Source organism: Cornus florida, unplaced genomic scaffold (assembly GCF_030987335.1).
Source record: "Cornus florida cultivar Cherokee Brave unplaced genomic scaffold, ASM3098733v1 CherokeeBrave_3.0.0_Hap2_Chr03, whole genome shotgun sequence".
Lineage (NCBI taxonomy): Eukaryota > Viridiplantae > Streptophyta > Magnoliopsida > Cornales > Cornaceae > Cornus > Cornus florida.
The window spans coordinates 79,776,954-79,799,191 of NW_026775573.1; the positions used below are offsets into that span (position 1 = coordinate 79,776,954).

General features: G+C 31.1%; 1 protein-coding gene across 1 annotated transcript; it reads left to right on the forward strand.

Annotated features, from left to right (window-relative positions):
• Positions 1-16,679: 16,679 nt before the first annotated feature.
• On the forward strand, positions 16,680-18,473 carry LOC132300798 (proline-rich protein 4-like). The gene is made up of 2 exons (XM_059798033.1): positions 16,680-16,966; positions 17,234-18,473. Exons 1-2 carry the CDS (start codon positions 16,816-16,818, stop codon positions 18,241-18,243), a joined length of 1,161 nt encoding a protein of 386 aa, XP_059654016.1. The 5' UTR covers positions 16,680-16,815; the 3' UTR covers positions 18,244-18,473.
• The last annotated feature ends 3,765 nt before the right edge of the window (positions 18,474-22,238 follow it).

Sequence of the window (22,238 nt, forward strand, 5' to 3'; positions counted from 1 at the left end):
TATCTCATTCACCCTAGGCTAAAAAGGCTTGGTTAACAATTTTCCCCTTTTTGAATAAAAGTACCTCAATAAAGGTACCTATTATGTCACTTGACCTTTTTAATGTATAAAGATTGAATCTCTGAAAGAAAATGAGAATTTTAAATTTAACTTATTCGAGTTACCTATAAAGTCGCAAAGAGTGTTTAAATGACAAAAAATTGAATATTTGAATGAAAATACCCCAGTAAACGTACCTATTTTGTCATTTGTCCTTTTTAATGCATAAAGATTGAATGCTTGTAAGAAATTGAGAGTTCCGAGTTAACCTTGTTCGAGTTCCCTTTGACGTCTCAAAGAGTGTTTTAATGAGTAAAGATTGAATCTTTGAATGATATTTTCTCAATCAAGGTACCTATTATGTCACTAGACCTTAATGTAAAAAGATTGAATCTTTGATAAAAAATAAGAGTTTCGAGTTTAACTTATTCGAGTTACCTATGAAGTCACGAAGAGTGTTTTGGTGAATAAAGATTGAATCTTTGAATGAAAATACCTCAATAAACGCACCTATTATGTCACTAGGGCTTTTTAATATATAAAGATTGAATATTTAAAACAAAATGAGAGTTTTGAGTTAAACTTAATCGAGATACCTATGAAATCACGTAGTGTGTTTTAATGTGTAAAGACTGAATTTTTGAATGAAAATACCTTAATCAAGGTACCCATTATGTCACAAGACTTTTGTAATGTAAAAAAATTGAATCTTTGAAAGAAAATGAGAGTTCAGACCTTAACTTATTCATATTACCTATGAAGTCGCGAAGAGTATTTTAATAATTAAAGATAGAATTTTTTTTATTGAAAATACCTCAATAAAGTTATCTATTATGTCACTAGGCCTTTTTAATGTATAAAGATTGGATCTTTAAAAGAAATTGAGAGTTTTGAGTTAAACTTATTCGAGTTACTGACGAAGTCGCGAAGTGTGCTTTAATGAGTAAAGATTAAATCTTTGAATGAAAATACCTCAATAAAGGTACCTATTATTTCACTAGACCTTTTTTATGTATCAAGATTGAATCTTTGAAAGAAAATGAGAGTTTTGAATTTAACTTATTCGAGTTACCTGTGAAGTTACGAAGAGTGATTTAAGGACTAAAGATTGAATCTTTGAATGAAAATACCTCAATAAAGGTGCTTATTATGTCACTAGATATTTTTAATGTATAAAGATTAAATCTTTGAAATAAATTGAGCATTTGGAGTTAAATTTATTCGAGTTCCCATTGACGTCCTAAAGAGGTTTTAATGAGTAAAAATTGAATTTTAGAACGAAATTATGTCAATCAAGATACCTATTATGTCAGTAGACCTTTTTAATGTATAAATATTGAATGTTTGAAAGAAAATGAGAGTTTTTAGTTTAACTTATTCGAGTTACCTATGATGTCGCGAAGAGCGTTTTAATGACTAAAGATTGAATCTTTGAATGAAAATAACCGACTAAAGGTACTTATTATATCACTAGACCTTTTTAATGTTTAAAGATTGAATCTTTGAAAGAAATTGAGAGTTTTGAGTTAAACTTATTCGAGTTACCTATGAAGTCGCGAAGAGTGTTCCAAAGAGTAAAGATTGAATCATAGAATGAAAATACCTCCATAAAGGTACGTTTTATGTCACTAGACCTTTTTAATGTATAAAAATTCAATCTTTGAAAGAAATTTAGAGTTTTGAGTTTAATTTATTCGAGTTACCTATGAAATCGCAAAGGGTGTTTTTGTGAGTAAAGATTAATTCTTTGAATGAAAATACCTCAATAAAAATACCTAGTATGTCACAAGACCTTTTTAATGTATAATGATTGAATCTTTGAAAGAAATTTTGAGTTTTGAGTTAAACTTATTCGAATTCCCTTTGACGTCCCGAATAGTGTTTTATTGTGTAAAGATTGAATCTTTGAATGAAATTACCTTAATCAAGGTACGTATTTTGTCACTAGACCTTTTTAATGTAAAAAGATTGAATCCTTGATAAAAAATGAGAGTTTTGAGTTTAACTTATTCGACTTACCTGTGATATCGCGAAGAGTATTTTAATTAGTAAAGATTAAATCTTTGAATGAAAATACCTCAATAAAGGTACCTATTATGTCATAAGACCTTTTTAATTTAAAAAAATTGAATCTTTGAAAGAAAATTAGAGTTTTGAGTTTAACTTATTTGAGTTACCTATAAAGTCGCGAGAGTGTTTTACTGACTAAAGATAGAATCTTTGAATGAAAATACCTCAATAAAGGTACCTATTAAGTTACTCGACCTTTTTAATGTATAAAGATTGAATCTTTGAAATAAATTGAGAGTCTTAAGTTAAACTTATTCGTGTTACCTATGAAGTCGTGAAGAGTTTTTAATGAGTAAAGATTTAATCATTGAATGAAAATATCTCAATAAAGAAACCTATTATGTCACTAGACCTTTTTAATGTATAATGATTGAATCTTTGAAAGAAATTGAGAGTTTTGAGTTAAAATAATTCGAATTCCCTTTGACGTCCCAAGGAGTGTTTTAATGAATAAAGATTGAATCTTTCAATGAAATTACTTCAATCAAGGGACCTATTATGTTACTAGACCTTTTTAATGTTAAAAGATTGAATCCTTGATAGAAAATGAGAGTTTTGAGTTCAACTTATATGAGTTACCTATGAAGCCGTGAAGAGTGTTTTAATGACTAAAGATTGAATCTTTGAATGAAAATACCCGAATCAAGGTACCTATTATATCACAAGACCTTTTTAAGGTAAAAAGATTGAATCTTTGAAAGAAAATGAGAGTTTTGAGTTTAACATATTCGAGTTACCTACGAAGTCGCGAAGAGTATTTGAATGACTAAAGATTGAATCTTTGAATGAAAAAACCTGAATCAAGGTACCTATCATATCACAGGACCTTTTTAATGTAAAAAGATTGAATCTTTGAAAGAGAATGAGAGTTTTGAGTTTAACTTATTCGAGTTACCGATGAAGTCACAAAAAGTGTTTTAATGAATAAAGATTGAATCTTTGAGTGAAAATATATCAATAAATGCACCAATGATGTCACTAGACCTTTTTCAATGTTTAAAGGTTCTATGTTTGAAAGAAAATAAGAGTTTTGAGCTTAACTTATCCGAGTTACCTATGATGTCGCGAGAAGTGTTTTACTGATTAAAGAATAAAGGTACTTATTGTTTCACTAGACCTTTTTAATGTACAAAGATTGAATCTTTGAAAGAAATTGAAAGTTTTGAGTTAAACTTATTAGAGTTACCTTCGAAGTCACGAATAATGTTTTAATGAGTAAAGAATGAATCATTCAATGAAAATTCCTCCATAAAGGTACATATTATGTCACTAGTCCTTTTAATGTATAAAGATTGAATCTTTGAAAGAAAATGAGAGTTTTGAATTTAACTTATTCGTGTTACCAATGAAGTCACGAAGAGTGTTTTAATGAGTAAAGATTGAATCGTAGAATGAAAATACCTCAATAAAGGTACCTATTATGTCACTAGACATTTTTAATGTATAATAATTAAATCTTTGAAAGAAATTGAGAGTTTTGACTTAAACTTATTCGAATTCCCTATGACGTCCTAAATAGTCTTTCAATGAGTATAGATTGAATCTTTCAATGAAATTACCTTAATCAAGGTTACTATTGTGTCACTAGACCTTTTTAATGTAAAACGATTGAATCCTTGATAGAAAATGATAGTTTTGAGTTTAACTTATTCGAGTTACCTATGAAGTCGCGAAGAGTATTTTAATGACAAAAGATTGAATCTGTGAATGAAAATACCTGAATTAAGGTACCTATTATGTCACAATACCTTTTTAATGTAAAAAGATTGAATCTTTGAAAGAAAATGAGAGTTTTGAGTTTAACTTATTCGAGTTAACTATGAAGTTGTGGAGACTGTTTTAATGACTAAAGATAGAATCTTTGAATGAAAATAACACAATAAAGGTACGTATTTTTTCACTAAAACTCTTTAATGTATAAAGATTGAATCTTTGAAACAAATTTAGAGTTTTGAGTTCAACTTTTTCGAGTTACCTATGAAGTCGGGAAGGGTGTTTTAATGAGTAAGGATTGAATCTTTGAATGAAAATACCTCAATAAAGGTACCTATTATGTCACTAGACATTTTTAATGTATAATGATTGAATCTTTGAAAGAAATTGAGAGTTTTGAGTTAAACTTATTTGAATTCCCTTTGACGTCCTGAAGAGTGTTTAAATGAGTAAAGATTGAATCTTTGAATAAAATTACCTCAATCAAGGTACCTATTATGTCACTAGACCTTTTTAATATAAAAAGATTGAATCCTTGATCGAATATTAGAGTTTTGAGTTTAACTTGTTTGAGTTACCTATGAAGTCGCGAAGAGTATTTTAATGACTAAAGATTGAATCTTTGAATAAAAATACCTTAATCAAAGTACCTACTATATCACAAAACCATTTTAAGGTGAAAAGATTGAATCTTTAAAAGAAAATGAGAGTTTTTTGTGTAACTTATTCGAGTTACCAATGAAGTCGCAACGAGTGTTTTAATGACTTAAGATAGAATCTTTGAAAGAAAATACCTCAATAAAGGCACCTATTTTGTCACTAGACCTTTTTAACGTATAAAGATTGAATCTTTGAAACAAATTGGGAGTTTTGAGTTAAACTTATTCGAGTTACCTATGAAGTCGCGAAGAGTGTTTTAATGAGTAAAGATTGAATCTTTGAATGAAAAAACCTTAATAAAGGTACCAAGTATGTCTCCGGACCTTCTTAATATATAAAGATTGAATTGTTGAAAAAAAATGAGAGTTTTGATTTTAACTTATTCGAGTTGCCTATGAAGTCCCGAATAGTGTTTTGATGGCTAAAGATAGAATCTTTGAATAAAAATACCTCAATAAAGATACCTATTATGTCACTAGAACTTTTTAATGTGTAAAGATTGAAACTTTGAAAGAAATTATGAGTTTTGAGTTAAACTTTTGCGAGTTATCAATGATGTCGCGAAAAGTGTTTTAGTGAGTAAAGATTGAATCTTTGAATGAAAATACGTTAATAAAGGTACCAATTATGTCACTAGACCTTTTTAATATATAAAGATTGAATCTTTGATAGAAAATGAGAGTTTTGTGTTTAACTTGTTCGAGTTACCTATGAAGTCGCGAAGAGTGTTTTAATGACAAAAGATAGAATCTTTGAATGAAAATAGCACAATAGAGGTACTTATTATGTCACTAAACCTTATTAATGTATAACAATTCAATATTTGAAAAATATTTAGAGTTTTGAGTTAAACTTATTCGAGTTTCCTATGAAGTCGCGAAGAGTATTTTAATGAGTTAAGAATAAATCTTTGAATTAAAATACCTCAATAAGGGTACCTATTATGTCACCAGACCTTTTTAATGTATAAAGATTGAAGCATTAAAAGAAATTGTGAGTTTTGAGTTTAACATATTCGAGTTATCAATGAAGTCGCGAAGAGTGTTTTAATGAGTAAAGACTGAATATTTGAATTAAAATACCTCAATAAAGATACCTATTATGTCACAGGACAATTTTAATGTATAAAGATTGAATCTTTGAAAGAAAATGAGAGTTTTGAGTTTAACTTGTTCGAGTTACCTATGAAGTCGTGAATAGTGTTTTAACGACTAAAGATAGACTCTTTGAATGAAAATACCTCAATAAAGGTATCTATTATGTCACTAGACCTTTTTAATGTGTAAAGATTGAAACTTTGAATGAAATTGTGAGTTTTGAGTTAAACTTATTCGAGTTATGAATGAAGTCGCGGAGAATGTTTTAACGGGTAAGGATAGAATTTTTGAATGAAAATACCTCAATAAAGGTACCTATTATGTCACTAAAACTTTTTAATGTGAAAAGATTGAAACTTTCAAAAAAATTGTGAATTTTGAGTTAAACTTAATCGAGTTATCAATGAAGTCGCAAAGAGTATTTTAATGAGTAAAGATTGAATCTTTGAATGAAAGTACCCTATAAAGGTACCAATTATGTCACTAAAACTTTTTAATATATAAAGATTGAATCTTTGAAAAAAATGAGAGTTTTGAGTCCTATTTGTTCGAGTTACCTATGAAGTCGCGAATAGTGTTTTAATGACTAAAGATATAATCTTTGAATAATCATACGTTAATAGAGATACATATTATGTCACTAGACCTTTTTAATGTGTAAAGATTGAAACTTTAAAAAAAATTCTGAGTTTTGAGTTAAACTTCTTCGAGTTATCAATGAAGTCACGATGAGTGTTTTAGTGAGTAAAGATTGAATCTTTGATCGAAAATACCTCAATAAAAGTGCCAATTATGTCACTAGATCTTTTTAATATATAAAAATTGAATCATTAAAAGAAAATGAGAGTTTTGAGTTTAACTTGTTCGAGTTACCAATGAAGTCGCGAAGAGTGTTTTAATGACTAAAGATAGAATCTTTGAATGAAAATACCACAGTAGAGGTACCTATTATGTCACTAGACCTTTTTAATGTATAACGATTGAATATTTGAAAGAAATTTAGAGTTTTGAGTTAAACTTATCCGAGTTTCCTTTGAAGTCGCGAAGAGTGTTTTAATGAGTTAAGAGTAAATCTTTGAATAAAAATATCTCAATAAAGGTACCTATTATGACACTAGACCTGTTTAATGTATAAAGATTGAATCTTTGAAAGAAAATGAGAATTTTGAGTTTAACTTATTCGAGTTAACTACGAAGTCGTAAAGAGTGTTTTAAAAACTAAAGATTGAATCTTTGATAGAAAATACACCAATATAGGAACCTATTTAGACACTAGACCTTTTTAATTTATAAAGATTGAATCTTTGAAAGAAAATGAGAGTTTTGAGTTTAACTTATTCGAGTTATCAATGAAGTCACGAAGAGTGTTTTCATGATTAAAGATAGAATCTTTGAATGAAAATACCTCAATAAAGGTACCTATTATGTTACAAGACCTTTTTAATGTATAAATGTAGAATCTTTGAAACAAATTGAAAGTTTTGAGTTAATCTTATTCGAGTTACCTATGACATCGCAAAGAGTGTTTTAATGAGTAAAGAGTGAATCTTCGAATGAAAATACCTTAATAAATGTACCCATTTTGTCACTAGATATTTTTAATGTATAAAAATTGAATCTTTGAAACAAATTGTGAGTTTTGAGTTAAATTTATTCGAGTTACCTATGAAGTCGGGAAGAGTGTTTTAATGAGTAAAATTGAATTTTTGAATAAAAATACCTCAATAAAGGTACTTGTTATGTCACTACACATTTTTAATGTGTAATGATTGAATCTTTGAAAGAAATTGAGAATTTTGAATTAAACTTATTCGAATTCCCTTTGACGGCCCAAAGAGTGTTTTAATGAGTAAAGATTGAATCTTTGAATGAAATTACTTCAATCAAGGTATCTATTATGTCACTAGACCTTTTTAATTTAAAAAGATTGAATTGTTGGTAGAAAATGTGACTTTTGAGTTTAACTTATTCGAGTTACCTATGAAGTTGCGAAAGGTGTTTTAATGACTAAAGATTGAATCTTTGAATGAAATTAACTTAATAAAGTTAACGATTATGTCACTAGACCTTTTTAATGTATAAAGATTGAATCTTTGAAACAAAGTGAGAGTTTGGAATTAAACTTATTCGAGTTACCTATGAAGTCACGAAGAGTACCCGTAATGTCACTAGACCTTTTTAGTGTATAAAGATTGAATATTTGGAAGAAAATGAGAGTTTTAAGTTTAAATTATTCGAGTTACTTATGATGTTGCGAATAGTGTGCTAATGACTAAAGATTGAATATTTGAAATAAAATATCTCAATAAAGGTACCTATTATGTCATTAGATCTTTTTAGTGTTTAAAGATTAAATTTTTGAAAGAAATTGAGAGTTTTGACTTAAACTTATTGGAGTTCTCTTTAATGTCCTGAAGAGTATTTTAATGATTAAAGATTGAATCTTTGAATGAAATTACCTCAATCAAGGTACCAATTATGTCACTAGACCTTTTTAATGTAAAAAGATTGAATCCTGGATAGAAAATGAATGTTTTTAGTTTAACTTATTTGAGTTACCTATGAAGTCGTGAAGAGTGTTTTAAAGCGTAAAGATTGAATCTTTGAATGAAAATACCTCAACAAAGGTACCTATTATGTCACTAGACCTTTTAAATAGATAATGATTGAATCTTCGAAAGAAATTGAGAGTTTTGAGTTAAACTTATTTTAATTTCCTTTTATGACCCGAAAAGTGTTTTAAAGAGTAAAGATTGAATCTTTGAATGAAATTAACTCAATCAAGGTAACTGTTATGTCACTAGACCTTTTTAGTGTCAAAAGATTGAATCCTTGATAGAAAATGAGAGTTTTGAGTTTCACTTATTCGAGTTACCTATGAAGTCGCAAAAAGTGTTTTAATGAGTAAAGATTGAATCTTTGAATGAAAATACCTCATTCAAGGTACCTATTATGTCACAAGACCATTTTAATGTAAAAAGATTGAATATTTGAAAGAAAATGAGAGTTTTGAGTTTAACTTATTCGAGTTACCGATGAAGTCACGAGGAGTGTTTTAATGACTAAAGATAGAATCATTGAATTAAAATACCTCAATAAGGGTACCAATTATGTCACCAGACATTTTTAATGTGTAAAGATTGAAACATTGAAAGAAATTGTGAGTTTTAAGTTTAACATATTCGAGTTATCAATGAAGTCACGAAGAGTGTTTTAATGAGTAAATATTGAATCTTTGAATGAAAATACCTCAATAAATATACCTATTATGTTGCTAGACCTTTTTAATGTATAAAGATTGAATCTTTGAAAGAAAATGAGAGTTTTGAGTTTAACTTATTCGAGTTACCTACGAAGTCGCGAAGAGTGTTTTAATGACTAAAGATAGAATCATTGAATGAAAATACCTCAATAAATGTATCTATTATGTCACTAGACCTTTTTAATGTGTAAAGATTGAAACTTTGAATGAAATTGTGAGTTTTGAGTTCAACTTATTCGAGTTATGAATGTAGTCGCGGCGAGTATTTTAATGAGTAAAGATAGAATCTTTGAATGAAAATACCTCAATAAAGGTACCTATTATGTCACTAAACCTTTTTAATGTGAAAACATTGAAACTTTCAAAAATATTGTAATTTTTGAGTTAAACTTATTCGAGTTATCAATAAAGTCGCGAAGAGTATTTTAATGAGTAAAGATTAAATCTTTGAATGGAAATAGTTCAATAAAGGTACCAATTATGTCTGTAGACCTTTTTAATTTATAAAGATTGAATCTTTGAAAGAAAATGAAAGTTTTGAGTCTAACTTGTTCGAGTTACCTATGAAGTCGCGAACAGTGTTTTAATGACTAAAGATAGAATATTTGAATGAAAATACCTCAATAGAGATACCAATTATGTCACTAGACCTTTTTAATATGTAAAGATTGAAACTTTGAAAGAAATTCTGAGTTTTGAGTTAAACTTCTTCGAGTTATCAATGAAGTCGCGAAGAGTGTTTTAGTGAGTAAAGATTGAATCTTTCAATGAAAATATCTCAATAAAGGTACCACCAATTATGTCACTAGACCTTTTTAATATATAAAGATTGAATCTTTGAAAAAAAATGAGAGTTTTGAGTTTAACTTGTTCGAGTTACCTATGAAGTCGCGAAGAGTGTTTTAATGACTAAAGATAGAATCTTTGAATGAAAATACCACAATAGAGGTACCTTTTGTGTCACTAGATCTTTTTAATGTATAATGATTGAATATTTGAAAAAAGTTTTATTGTTTTGTGTTAAACTTATTCGAGTTTCCTATGAAATCGCGAAGAGTGTTTAAAGAGTAAATCCTTGAATAAAAATACCTCAATAAAGATACCTATTGACACTAGATCTGTTTAATGTATAAAGATTGAATCTTTGAAAGAAAATGAGATTTTTTGAGTTTAACTTATTCGAGTTAACTACGAAGTCGTGAAGAGTGTTTTAATAACTAAAGATTGAATCTTTGATAGAAAATACACCAATAAAGGTACCTATTAGGACACTAGACCTTTTTAATCTATAAAGATTTAATCTTTGAAAGAAAATGAGAGTTTTGAGTTTAACTTATTCGAGTTATGAATGAAGTCGCGAAGAGTGTTTTAATGATTAAACATAGAATCTTTGAATGAAAATATCTCAATAAAGGTACCTATTATGTCACTACACCTTTTTAATGTATAAATGTATAATCTTTGAAACAAATTGAGAGTTTTGAGTTAATTTTATTCGAATTACTTATGACGTCGCGATGAGTGTTTTAATGAGTAAAGATTGAATCTTCGAATGAAAATACCTTAATAAAGGTACCTATTTTGTCACTAGATCTTTTTAATGTATAAAAATTGAATCTTTGAAACAAATTGTGAGTTTTGAGTTAAACTTATTCAAGTTACCTATGAAGTCGGGAAGAGTGTTTTAATGAGTAAAGATTGAATCTTTGAATAAAAATATCTAAATAAAGGTACTTAATATGTCACTAGACCTTTTTAATGAATAATGATTGAATCTTTGAAAAAAATTGAGAATTTTGAGTTAAACTTATTCAAATTCCCTTTGACGTCCCGAAGAATGTTTTAATGAGTAAAGATTAAATCTTTGAATGAAATTACCTCAATTAAGGAACCTATTATGTCAGTAGACCTTTTTAATTTAAAAAGATTGAATTCAAAGATTGAATCTTGTGACTAAATTTATCACATTCTAATATTAAGATGCTGGTTTGGTACTTCTGAACATAACAGGTGAACAATTGTAAATATAATAAACAAAAAAATTATCAATTAATATTAAATTCTTATATGTACATATATAATTTAATGTACAAAATATTTAACTCAAATCCTTCCGAACATCCTCACCAAACAATTGATTATAGATAAAACTAGGAAAAACATGATAAAGAAAGCCAACTACTTCTGACGATAAAAGCAGCTCTCTTTCTATGAATATTGACAAGTGATTCTCAACAAACTTCTCTTTCTTATTCACATTATATGTTGAACAAAAGTTGTTAAGGTTATTATTTGATTCTCTATCGTCAGATTATCTCCACATCCTCGATAAGAAGTTTATGTGATTATAAATCACATGGAGTGTAATAATATCCAACTAGCTCTCTACATCATCACCCACTAAGGTTGCTTCATTATGGCATTGACAACAACACTATGTCCAAAACCTAATATATCAAGCTAATTAATACATTACGCTTTCATTTGTTGGTTGATTCCCTCCAATTTATAAGTTATTTAAGTTGGATATATATATATATATATATATATTTTCTTCCTTTTGCCGGGAAAGAATGTCAAATAAACAAGTTATCATGGAAAAGGTTCCACTTGTCCCTCTCATATATTGGTCTATTAAAGGAAAAATAACCTTAGCAAGATCTAATTCTGTTTGGACTATGACCATTCCCATATTAGAGAATGTTTATTGCTTGATAATCAGTTGACTTAAAACTAGATTTTGTTTAATTTCGAAAATGACAAATATCTTCAATCGATATGCCACATATATATTTATATTTTTGCCACATATATTGGTTGCTTCAAATATATTAGTTCTCGAAAAATATTTATTGATAGTTGCATATAAAAATGACACTTGACACAGATGTACATCTCTGGTGGAATTTTCTTGTTTGGTAGGAAGGAAAAATCAAGAGACAGAAGAGGAGGATATAATATTCAAAATATTTTAAATATATTGATTGTCTGTAATATAACTGTTAGATTTAATTCAATGATTGGGTAGTATTCTCTTGCTTGTCGTTGAGTGCAAAATTTTCTACACATCAACTCTATGGCATAGCCAGAAATTTCTTTCTGGGGGCAATATTTAATAGCAATATTATATATATATATATATATATATATATATATATAATTTGAATCAAAACAATATATGTAAAAATTAAAAGATTCATAATATTTTTATTCAATACATTAACAAATGTTCTCTAATGTACTCGTAATAAAAATTCATTCATATTAAAATTAAAATAAAAAGCGAGACACATGAAGATAACTAACCTTGACATGAAGATAACTAACCTTGTCTTATGTAAATATATCATCCCTCTATTTACTCCGCGCTCAAAACTACTTTCCAAATACTTATATTGGTGGACCATCCAAAAATATCCTCCAACTCTATAATATGAATCTATTCACTGTTTATGGAGGATTTCAAAGGGTATCAGCCATCACATTGTGCCAATTTTCAGTAACAAATCAAGCACTGGGGGTCATGTTAACTATAACCAGTTTTAAATTTATTTTTTTTTTTTTTTGGGGGCTGCTTTTTAATATTTAAATTAAATTCATCTAATAGAGTGAATTTTTTTTTTTTTTTTTTTTTTTTTTTTTTTTTTTTTTTGTGTTTGTGTGAAAAAACAATTCGAATATAGGATGGTTAGACACTCGTACCAAGGTATTTTTGTGCCTTTTTTCATATGTCCACTTGATTTATTTAATTAATTCTAATGGTGAAGGTATGATGGTCAGCAATGAGGACCCGACCATTACTTTCATATATATGGTTGTTCATGAAATGCTAATTTTTCAGCCAAGTTTTTTTAAGGGGGAAAAAAGAAAAAGAAAAGAGAAAAGCAACTTTTTGTAAAACAGTGCAATTTCGCTAATATTTGCGTAAGAGGGGCATTTTACATAACACCAGATCAAGGATTGTGCCAACTTTAATATCAGTTGTAATAGGCCGATATTTTACCATTAGATTCAAATATTTAAACTATTAGATGGTGTTAACACCTAATTTTATATGTTCAAAACCACCCCCACTCGGTCTAATGTGAGACAAAAATCCATAAGGTAGTTAAAACAAAGGCTATAAGGGAAATCAATTTCCACCATATGCTATCTTATATAAATTTTGAGATAAATAAATAAATAAGAAGTAAAAAACCAATATGGTTTCAATGATCACATCCCAATTATTTATAACACCAATGGTTGAATATAATAATAATAATAATAATAATAATAGTTATCTTGGATTAGCTTTGCAACATGCATGAGAAGAGGCCAAAGTCTTCTAACTCAGCTGGTAAGATGTCTCTCGTTGGCTCTTGGAGTGCATGGGTTCGAGTCTTCACACCAACTAACCCTTAACATTTACCCTTTCAAAAAAAAAAAAACAACATGCATGAGAAGAGATGGTCTTTATTTATGGCCAAGACCGGTCGCTCAGCCCGTGGATCTCTTTGACAGAGATGGGAGAGATGGCTTCTCAATAGGTAACCAACATGTAATCGACACATGTCCTGGCTTAGATTTGTCTGACTGTATCCCCCAGAGTAGTGTGCCTTGTGTCACTCGAATATCTTATATTTTGGGATACGCAAGTGTAATAAAAAATATCTAGAGTCAGTTGTTCTAGGCGCGTTCTGTGATGAGCAGGAATTTTTATGTCAGTCTGGCGTGTCTTGCGGGTTCGATCAATCTGTTTAGTACCACTGGTAGGGTCTCTTGGCAAAGTTTTGGAGAATGAATTTACTCTGGTCTTAAGTCTTCTTTAACCCTTGATCACAACATTTCACTTAGCAGGTCTTGGTCTGAGCTAGGTATTATTTTTCTATGCGAACATCTATGTTCTGTACAAGGCCATACATTGCTCATGTAGTGGGAGTTGTCAGTAAATTCATGGATAATTCAGGCAAGGAGCATTGGGAATATTTTAAGTGGAATTTAAGGTATCTTAAGAGTATAGACATGACTTTATGTTATCGCATCCAAAAATTATGCTTACACGTACGGTGTGGATTCACACATGGCAAGCGGACGTTAGTAGCAGGAAGAGCACTATAGGGTATGCTTTTACTTTAGGTAGTGCAGACGTCAGTTGGGTCTCCCAGTTTCAAAAAATTGTGACCATCTTCACGACAAAGATGGAGTATGTAACGACCACAAAGGCGTGCAAAGAAATATTGTGGTTGAAAAAATTCATGAAAGGGTTGAGTAAAAAGCAATAGAGTTGCATATTCAATGATATTCAGGGTGCAATCCATCTTGCAAGGAACTCATCCTTTCACTCAAGAACTAAACATATAGATATTAAATACCATTTTATTCGCTCATACTTGGAGGATGGACAATTTCAATTGGAGAAAATTCACACGAGAACAATCTTGAAAATATACTGATAAAGGTGGTTGCTGTTGGGAAGATGAAGACATGTTCAGCTTTTATTGGTCTTCAAGCTTAGAAGACAAGGGAAGTCTCACATTGGTTTTTTGTGGTGAATGAGTTATCAGTAACAATATAGTAGATCTGTCTTCAAGTGGGAGATGATTGGGTTGTGGAGCCTACTCATTTGGGGTGGAATCCTTAGGAAATTAAATTGGGTGAAATTAATTATTTTTAATATGAAAGGTATTACAATGATTGTGATGTAACCCTAATATGTAAACTATTTATTTCATTGTTAGCTACACAATCGCTTAAGTGAGAGGGCTTGTAATCATGTATCAATGCATTCCTCCATTATTGAAAATCGTGAAATTAGTGTGAGTGGTGGACATAAACGATATTGTCGAACCACGTAAAATCTTTGTGTCGTGATTCTGTTTTATTTTTTATTTTTAGTTTCTCAAGTGATTTGGTTATGTAAATTGGGAAGGTTACATGTTTTTGTGTGTTTCTTTGTTTCTAAACAAGACACTATACTTAATGTTCCTGTCACATGTTCATTGTTCATTATTTATCTCATCTTTTATAGTGATTCCTATCATGCAACGCAACATCCTCATTTTTGTTACATAAATGTGTTTGTACCACCACTCCATACAATATTGTCTGCCAAATAACCGTACTATAGAATTTTTCCTTTAATTTATTTGGTATTTGGTTGTCACAAAGAATATATATCAGCAGCTTGCCTCCATTTTGTCTACATCACCATCTATCTCTCCACAAAAGAGCCTTTCTGAGTAACTCATTGGTCTTAAAATGAAAATTTTATATTGGCATCGTTTTCTACAAAGTTATGATGCATATATATATACATGTGTAGATTGATATAATTGTGAACAAAGATTTCCCGTTTGACTTATGAAGAGAAATTTGGCATAAGCCTAGTTGTTTCAGATAAAGTTGAGAAGGTTTCTCACTCACTATTACATTCCTCCGGCTATTGTTTCTCTCTCACCGGAATGGATCTTCTTGTTGAGCTGCTTTAACGGATTCCTTCTGTAATTTCAGTTTCCTGCTTTTATCTCTTGTTTGGGCTGAGCTCCTGTGGCCCCTTGGGCTTGTTATGTGTCCCCTTTTGGGCTCTTTGGCCTAAGGCCCCCCTTTGTAATTTTTTTCAATTTATACAGTTGCTTAAAATTCCCAAAAAAAAAAAAAAAAATTATACATTCCCCTTTCAATCATCCCAACTGTTTGATACCAAACTTCAATAATGCTAAAACAGTACCATTTCATTATTTGAATAAGAGCATGATATGTGAAGCTCCAGCAAATGGTATCCTTCTTTCTTTAAAAGCAAAATATTAATGAGAGCTGGTAAGTAGGTTTACAGATATATAGAAACAAAGGAGAAGCATATTGCAGTTGAGAGATCATTCAATGAAGATAATGGCCTTTGAGCACACTGCTACTTTTAATCTTCCATCCATCTAGCATAAGTCAAGCTCAATAGGTCCCGACATGTTGAAAATACCACAAAAAATAATCTTTTCTATTTTTCAAATCACCAACAAAGTCAAATAGTGCATGTGTGTAAGTAATCAAACCGACAACAATTTCAATCAAGATTTTCACATAAGTAGTGAATAAAATTCAATCAAAATTTTTATAATAATTTAGTTGTACTTCTTCACTTTTGAAAGTAAAAAATTCTAGGTTTCAAATATCACTTTTGAAAGTAAAAAGTTCTAGGTTTCAAATATCGACAGAGTAAGTGACAATGTAAATGTGATTTTATTAATAAAAATAAATTATATTAAATAAAAAAAACTTTTATTTAAAACCCATCAAATAAAAATAATATAATCCAATTTTAAATATTCCATTACCATCATAATAATAATAAAAAAAACGAATGCCTAGGGGTCAACAATATTTTTTTATTTTTTGCGAATCGTATAAGTAATTTAGTAATTGAAAGGTGAATTTAAACAAGATTATCAATAAAAAAAAGTTCAAGTTTCAATAGAGTGACAAAAAAAAATTGTGTATAACCAATCCATGGAATTAAAGTAAAGTACGAGTAAAATTGACCACCAATCTTCCAACTAAAAAATAAATAATAAATTAAGTACCTCTATTTTTTTCTCTCATCATCTTATTTTTCCACACAAGTTGCCGACAAACCACGCTTAACCAAAAAAACAATTGAATGGCTAAGCCCACAGCATTTAGAGCCAATTAAACATTTCATATAGTTTTCTTTTTTTATTTGTTACATATAGTTTGAGCCACCCACATGGATGGGGACCCAAACCCAGTACTAGCCTCATGCATGTGCAACCCTTAATTGCGGGTCGGTGAGCGTCTTGAACCATTGCTTAAGATCATTATATAAAAGCAAGTGTTTGGGACTTAATTCACTCAACAAGCCTCTTGGAAGGCCTTACACAGAAGCTAGCTTATATATATAGAGAGAGAGAGCCTCTGATCAGCTTTTTGTGCCAAGTAATATTATCTTGGATACATATATATATATAAGGGGAAATCCCAATGGGGATTCATTCCCTTTGTCAAGGGGCTCTCCTCTGTTTCTGGTTGTCCTTGATTTTGTCTGTGAGCTTCTCCTATGGTGGTGATAATACAGTTCAGGTGGTTGGTTTTGGAGAATGTGCAGATTGCAAAGAAAACAATTTCAGGACTAGTGAGGCCTTTTCAGGAACCTTTGTCTTTTATGGTCTATATATATATATATATATATATATATATTTATATTCTAAGTATTGTTTTTCATAATGATATTATTGAATTAATGGATGGTACATCATGCATTTCATTGCCATGTCACAACTATTTCTTCTTGAAAAGGAAAGCACCATGCAGAGATATAAACACAAAGAAACTACAATATTATATATGGTCTAACAAAGGGAAGTGTGTATATAAGTGATCTGTTTCTTTACTTTTTCAGGGCTTAAAGTGACCATTGATTGCAAGTCTGCAATTGGAGAGTTCAAAACAAGAGGGACTGGAGAGCTTAATGAAGAAGGAAAGTTCAAAGTCTCTCTTCCCCAGGAGATTGTCAAAGATGAAAAATTGGAGGAGGAATGCTTTGCACAGCTTCACAGTGCATCAGCCACCCCGTGTCCGGCCCACGATGGTATAGAGGCCACCAAAGTGGTCTTCAAGTCGAAAACCAACGGAAAACTCATCTTTGGTCTAGCCGGAAAACTGAAATTCTTGCCGGTGACTTGTATCTCGTCCTTCCCATCTCTTACCAAACTCCCAGCTAAGCCCCAAACTTTCCCATGGAAAAAGCCCTTTCCAAAGTTCTTTGGCCACCATCTCCCTTTCCCTCCTAAAGTCTTCCCTCCTATATACAAAAAGCCACTTCCTCCACCTATTCCAATCTACAAAAAGCCACTTCCACCTCCTGTTCCTATTTATAAGCATCCACTTCCTCCTCCTGTTCCTATTTATAAGCATCCGCATCCTCCTCCTGTTCCTATTTATAAGAAGCCACATCCTCCTCCTGTCCCTATTTATAAGAAGCCACATCCTCCTCCTGTCCCCATTTATAAGAAGCCACTTCCTCCTCCTGTCCCAATCTATAAGCCAAAGCCAAAGCCTCCTGTTCCAATCTATAAGCCAAAGCCAAAGCCTCCTGTCCCTATCTACAAGCCAAAGCCAAAGCCTCCTCCTGTTCCAGTATACAAGCCAAAGCCAAAGCCTCCTCCTGTCCCAGTCTACAAACCAAAACCAAAGCCTCCTCCTGTCCCAGTCTATAAACCAAAACCAAAGCCACCAATTGTCAAGCCACTTCCACCACCTGTCCCGATTACGCCATTCCCAAAGTTCCCTCCAGTGTATAAGAAGCCTTGTCCACCACTTCCTAAGCTCCCTAAGATTCCTCCAAAGTACTTCCACCACCCCAAGATAGGACTCTTGCCTCCTTTGCCACCTTTCATTCCTCATCCTTAGGTTACCATATAGTGTGTTGTTTCTTTGGATTCGAAGTCGTATGAGTGTTGTTAATTTGATGTTATTTAAGAGGGGCTTGGTTTGAAAATTTATTATGGAAATAAAGTCTTCAAGCTAGATAGAGAAAGAAATTGAAGTGAACATATATATGTTGGAAGGAAGAGAGAGTATATCAGTGTTATGTTCTTATATATGTTTATGAATATTAATTGAAGGTGGGATTGTGTGAATTGTTCTTGTTAATGCATGTGATTGAAGTTTCTAAATTTTCCATAATAACTAGTAGTATTTTTACTTCATTTTATTATAATAGTAGTCGAACTGATTTGTGTGTCTCAATTTTTATGCAATCAAATTCATATGGCTAACTGAAAGAAGTCATTAGCAGGAGATATGCCAGTATGCCACATTTCTATTCTAAACAAATTTTTGTAATGTTGTTTTACAGTAGAAAAAGATGAAAGTTCAACACCTCCTTCAAAAACCATTTTTACAGCAGTTTCACGTGCCTAATAACAGTACAATGAAAGCGTAATGCTAATGCCCTTTGGGACTGTACACAAAAGAATAACAACTCAAATTTAAATTCACGAAATTTAAGCAAGCGATTTATTTAATGTTATTAGTGAGTGATAATTTTTGCAATTATAATATATGCTTATGTATAATTGAGAAAACCTATCACTATCAAAAATCTGACAACATAAAAAATAAAAAAATAAATAAATAATCATAATAATAATAATGATAGATAAATAAATAAAACATGCTTCAATTTTACATAATATTGAGTACATCAATATTAGCATATTATCACGTTAAAATACTTATAATGTGAAGACCGTGTCATCTTTTTCCCTTTTCCCTGCAGAATTTTTTTTTTTAATTACATATTTAATTATTTTAATCACTTAATTGAGTATTTGTTTATTTATTTATTTCCTCTTTCGTTGCCTTAGGGTTTGGTGTTCGGAATTGTTCTCCGGCACCCATTGCACTTACATTATTTTAATTTAATGTCAATACATGATTTAATTACCTAGAAAAGCATGACAGCTTGTTTTCAATTCTGTAGGGGTATAGATGTATAGTTTCTTCGGAAACATTTTAATTTCTCGGGGTGCTTTGTGTAATTAAGTTTTTGGGATATTTTGTCTTAGGGACCATTTTGTAATTATTTTCTTGAGATATTTAGAAGAGGAACTATTTTGCAATTTTCAAAAACTGTGACAAGTGTCACCTTTTCCTTTGGTCCACTTGTCACCTTTTGGGAGAAACACTTGGAAGTTTGTAACGTTGACTAGTGTAAGGTGTTGATTGAACCTAGAGAGGGTACTTAGAATGGTGACAAATGTAGGCTTGAGATTAAGCCTTGTGAGGAGGACTAGGATGGTGACAAGTGTAGGGTGAAGATTCACCCATTTGTTGGCTCTTGGTTGGTACACTTATTGGCTTGGGATTGTGACAAATGTAGGCTTGTGATTAAGCCTAGTGAGAAGGCCTTATATTGTGGCAAGTGGAGGGGTGAGATTAGTGTGTGTGTGTGAGAGAGAGGTAGTGATAGTGTGGTGTAATGTGTGTGTATATACCTTAGTTAGTGGAAAATCTCTAGATTTTCCACTAACTTCTTCATCTTCTACTTTTCCTCTCATCTAAACCTCTCCATTAGAGACTTGAAACCTAGCTTGGTAAAGCTTGATTTCAAGCCTCTTCCTCTCACCATTTGGTCTTGCACTTGGAAGACAAAACCTTCTCCACTTCATTACCTACCTTACCTAGTTCTTGGATTCCCATTTGCTTGCTTTGTTCTTGGATTCTAGAGATACATTTCTCTAGTGAGGTAGGGGGTGTCTTATGTTTATACCCTTAGTGTTTTAATGAGTTGTTTAAAGTTAATATACATTGTATGCATGTTATTTAAATTCTAGGAATGCATATAGATGAATCTTGTATGCAACTAGCCTAGGGTTTCATGGTTTGTGTATGATTTATCACTTGTTTTGAAGCTATTTCATTTTGTGGTAGTTTAAAATCTAGAGATTTCTTATAATGTAACTATAGATTTTTTACATGAATCTTATCTATGATTTTATTGTTAAATTAACCCTATGTTGTTGTTTTATCAAAGAATTGAGGCTAATTATATAATAGCATGAAAGGATTTCCTATGATGATAATATTAGTAGGATTTAACTCTTTATGTTTATAACCTAGTGTTGATATAAGTGTGTACAAATTTAGGGCTTGATTGTGTAGCTAATTAATAGTCTACATTGCTTTAGTATTGTGACATTATTGAGATATTGTCCTTGTAATTAAATCGTAGTGTGTGTGCGCCACCTTGGCCTTAGTTGTATAGTGGTTATCATTTTGTTCATAACATTCATGTGGTTACAAGTTATGTGTGTCCGGCATACATAACATGATTGAAGGATGGAGGCTATCTGAATATTGAAAAAGTGGACATCAAGTCTAGTGGGTGGAAGGTCCCATATAATATTGGCCAGTGGGGTGTGGAAGTGCACCAATTTTATCATCGTGTATGATGTGTGCATGCATCACATTGCATCATGGAATCGCATGTGTGAGTCGCATTATAGTGGAGTCTATGTGCAAGTTGTTTTGTAGTTCTTGAAGTGGTATACACTTTGTTATCCTATTAGCTTTGTGGTAGTTGTTCTTCTACATATGCTTCCCGTTATTGTTTTCACATTCTATTTCAATTTGACAATACTAGGTAGTTGTAATTTGTTGTTTGGCATTGAGGTTCCGACATTGTTTAAGTTCATTACTTATTATGGATTGTGCTTAACATGTTTCCATGGTAGTTTTAGGATGATCTCTTAGCTTTCCCTTGAAATTAGACATTAGGGAGCATGATCAACATGTTATGCCATTTATATTATAATTGCAAAGACTTTTAAAACTTTAGGTTATACGCTTGAGCATCATCCTACGAGTAATTTCAAATTACTCACCCCTAGTCGATTGCGGGTTTTGCAGGCAATGAGACATCTTTTTTGGATGCGAACCATCCATATTTTGACTTGTATTTACATTTCAAGCATCTTTTGTACACATTTATCATGCAAGTGTTAGCATGCTTAGTTACCTTTGATGTTGTAAAGTATAACTTGTTTTGAGCTTGTTGCTTTCATTCGGAACATATAATGTGTACCTAAGTACATTATTTTGGTTCTTCTTTAAATGTATGTAATGAGGCCAAGGGCCAAACATTTCAATGTATGCAAACTAGAACTCTTTGTTTCAAATGTTCATTTTGATGTCATGGTCACTATTCATCGATTTTTTTTTAGAACTGTGCTGACCATTCTTGGACTTCTGGGTTTTCTAGGGTGTATTTGAGTACTGCATTTCCAATTTAGGTCTTAAGAAAACCTTCCGATGCCCCATTTCCTTTCCTTGGGCAGCAACTAAGCCTTTTAGCTGGCGCCCATAGGATTTGGCGCTGGCAGGATTTGGCGTCCGCCCGCAATGCAACAATTTTTGCATCTTTGACAACTTTGTAACCTAATTTTGAAACAACCATAACACACTTATTTTAAGTTCAAATTAGGTGATTCTTGAGTCTAAATTCAAGGATTTTGAGTCTGCTTTCCAATGGTACCAATCCCATATTTAGATTCGTTTCCTACTGAGAGATATGATCATTTTAGTGGAATAATATTGAGATTTGGTTTGAACAGTTGCCGTGGGATTTCACTTCCAATGACTTTAGAACTTCATATGAGGTTACCAACGGGTCTGATTGAGTTATTTTGATTTCATTTGACTTGTTGAGAGTCAAATTTCCTTCTTTTAGGGTAAAATGACCATTTTACCCCTATCTTTGTTTTCATTTCGTTTCAATCTTTACTTCCATTTCGTTTCCTTTTTGAGTCTCGTGACTTTGTAAAAGGTCACTTTGGCGTCTTAGAGATGGTATTTATCTCTGGAGACCTCTTCTTTTTTCTTGCTTCCACATTTGGGATCCG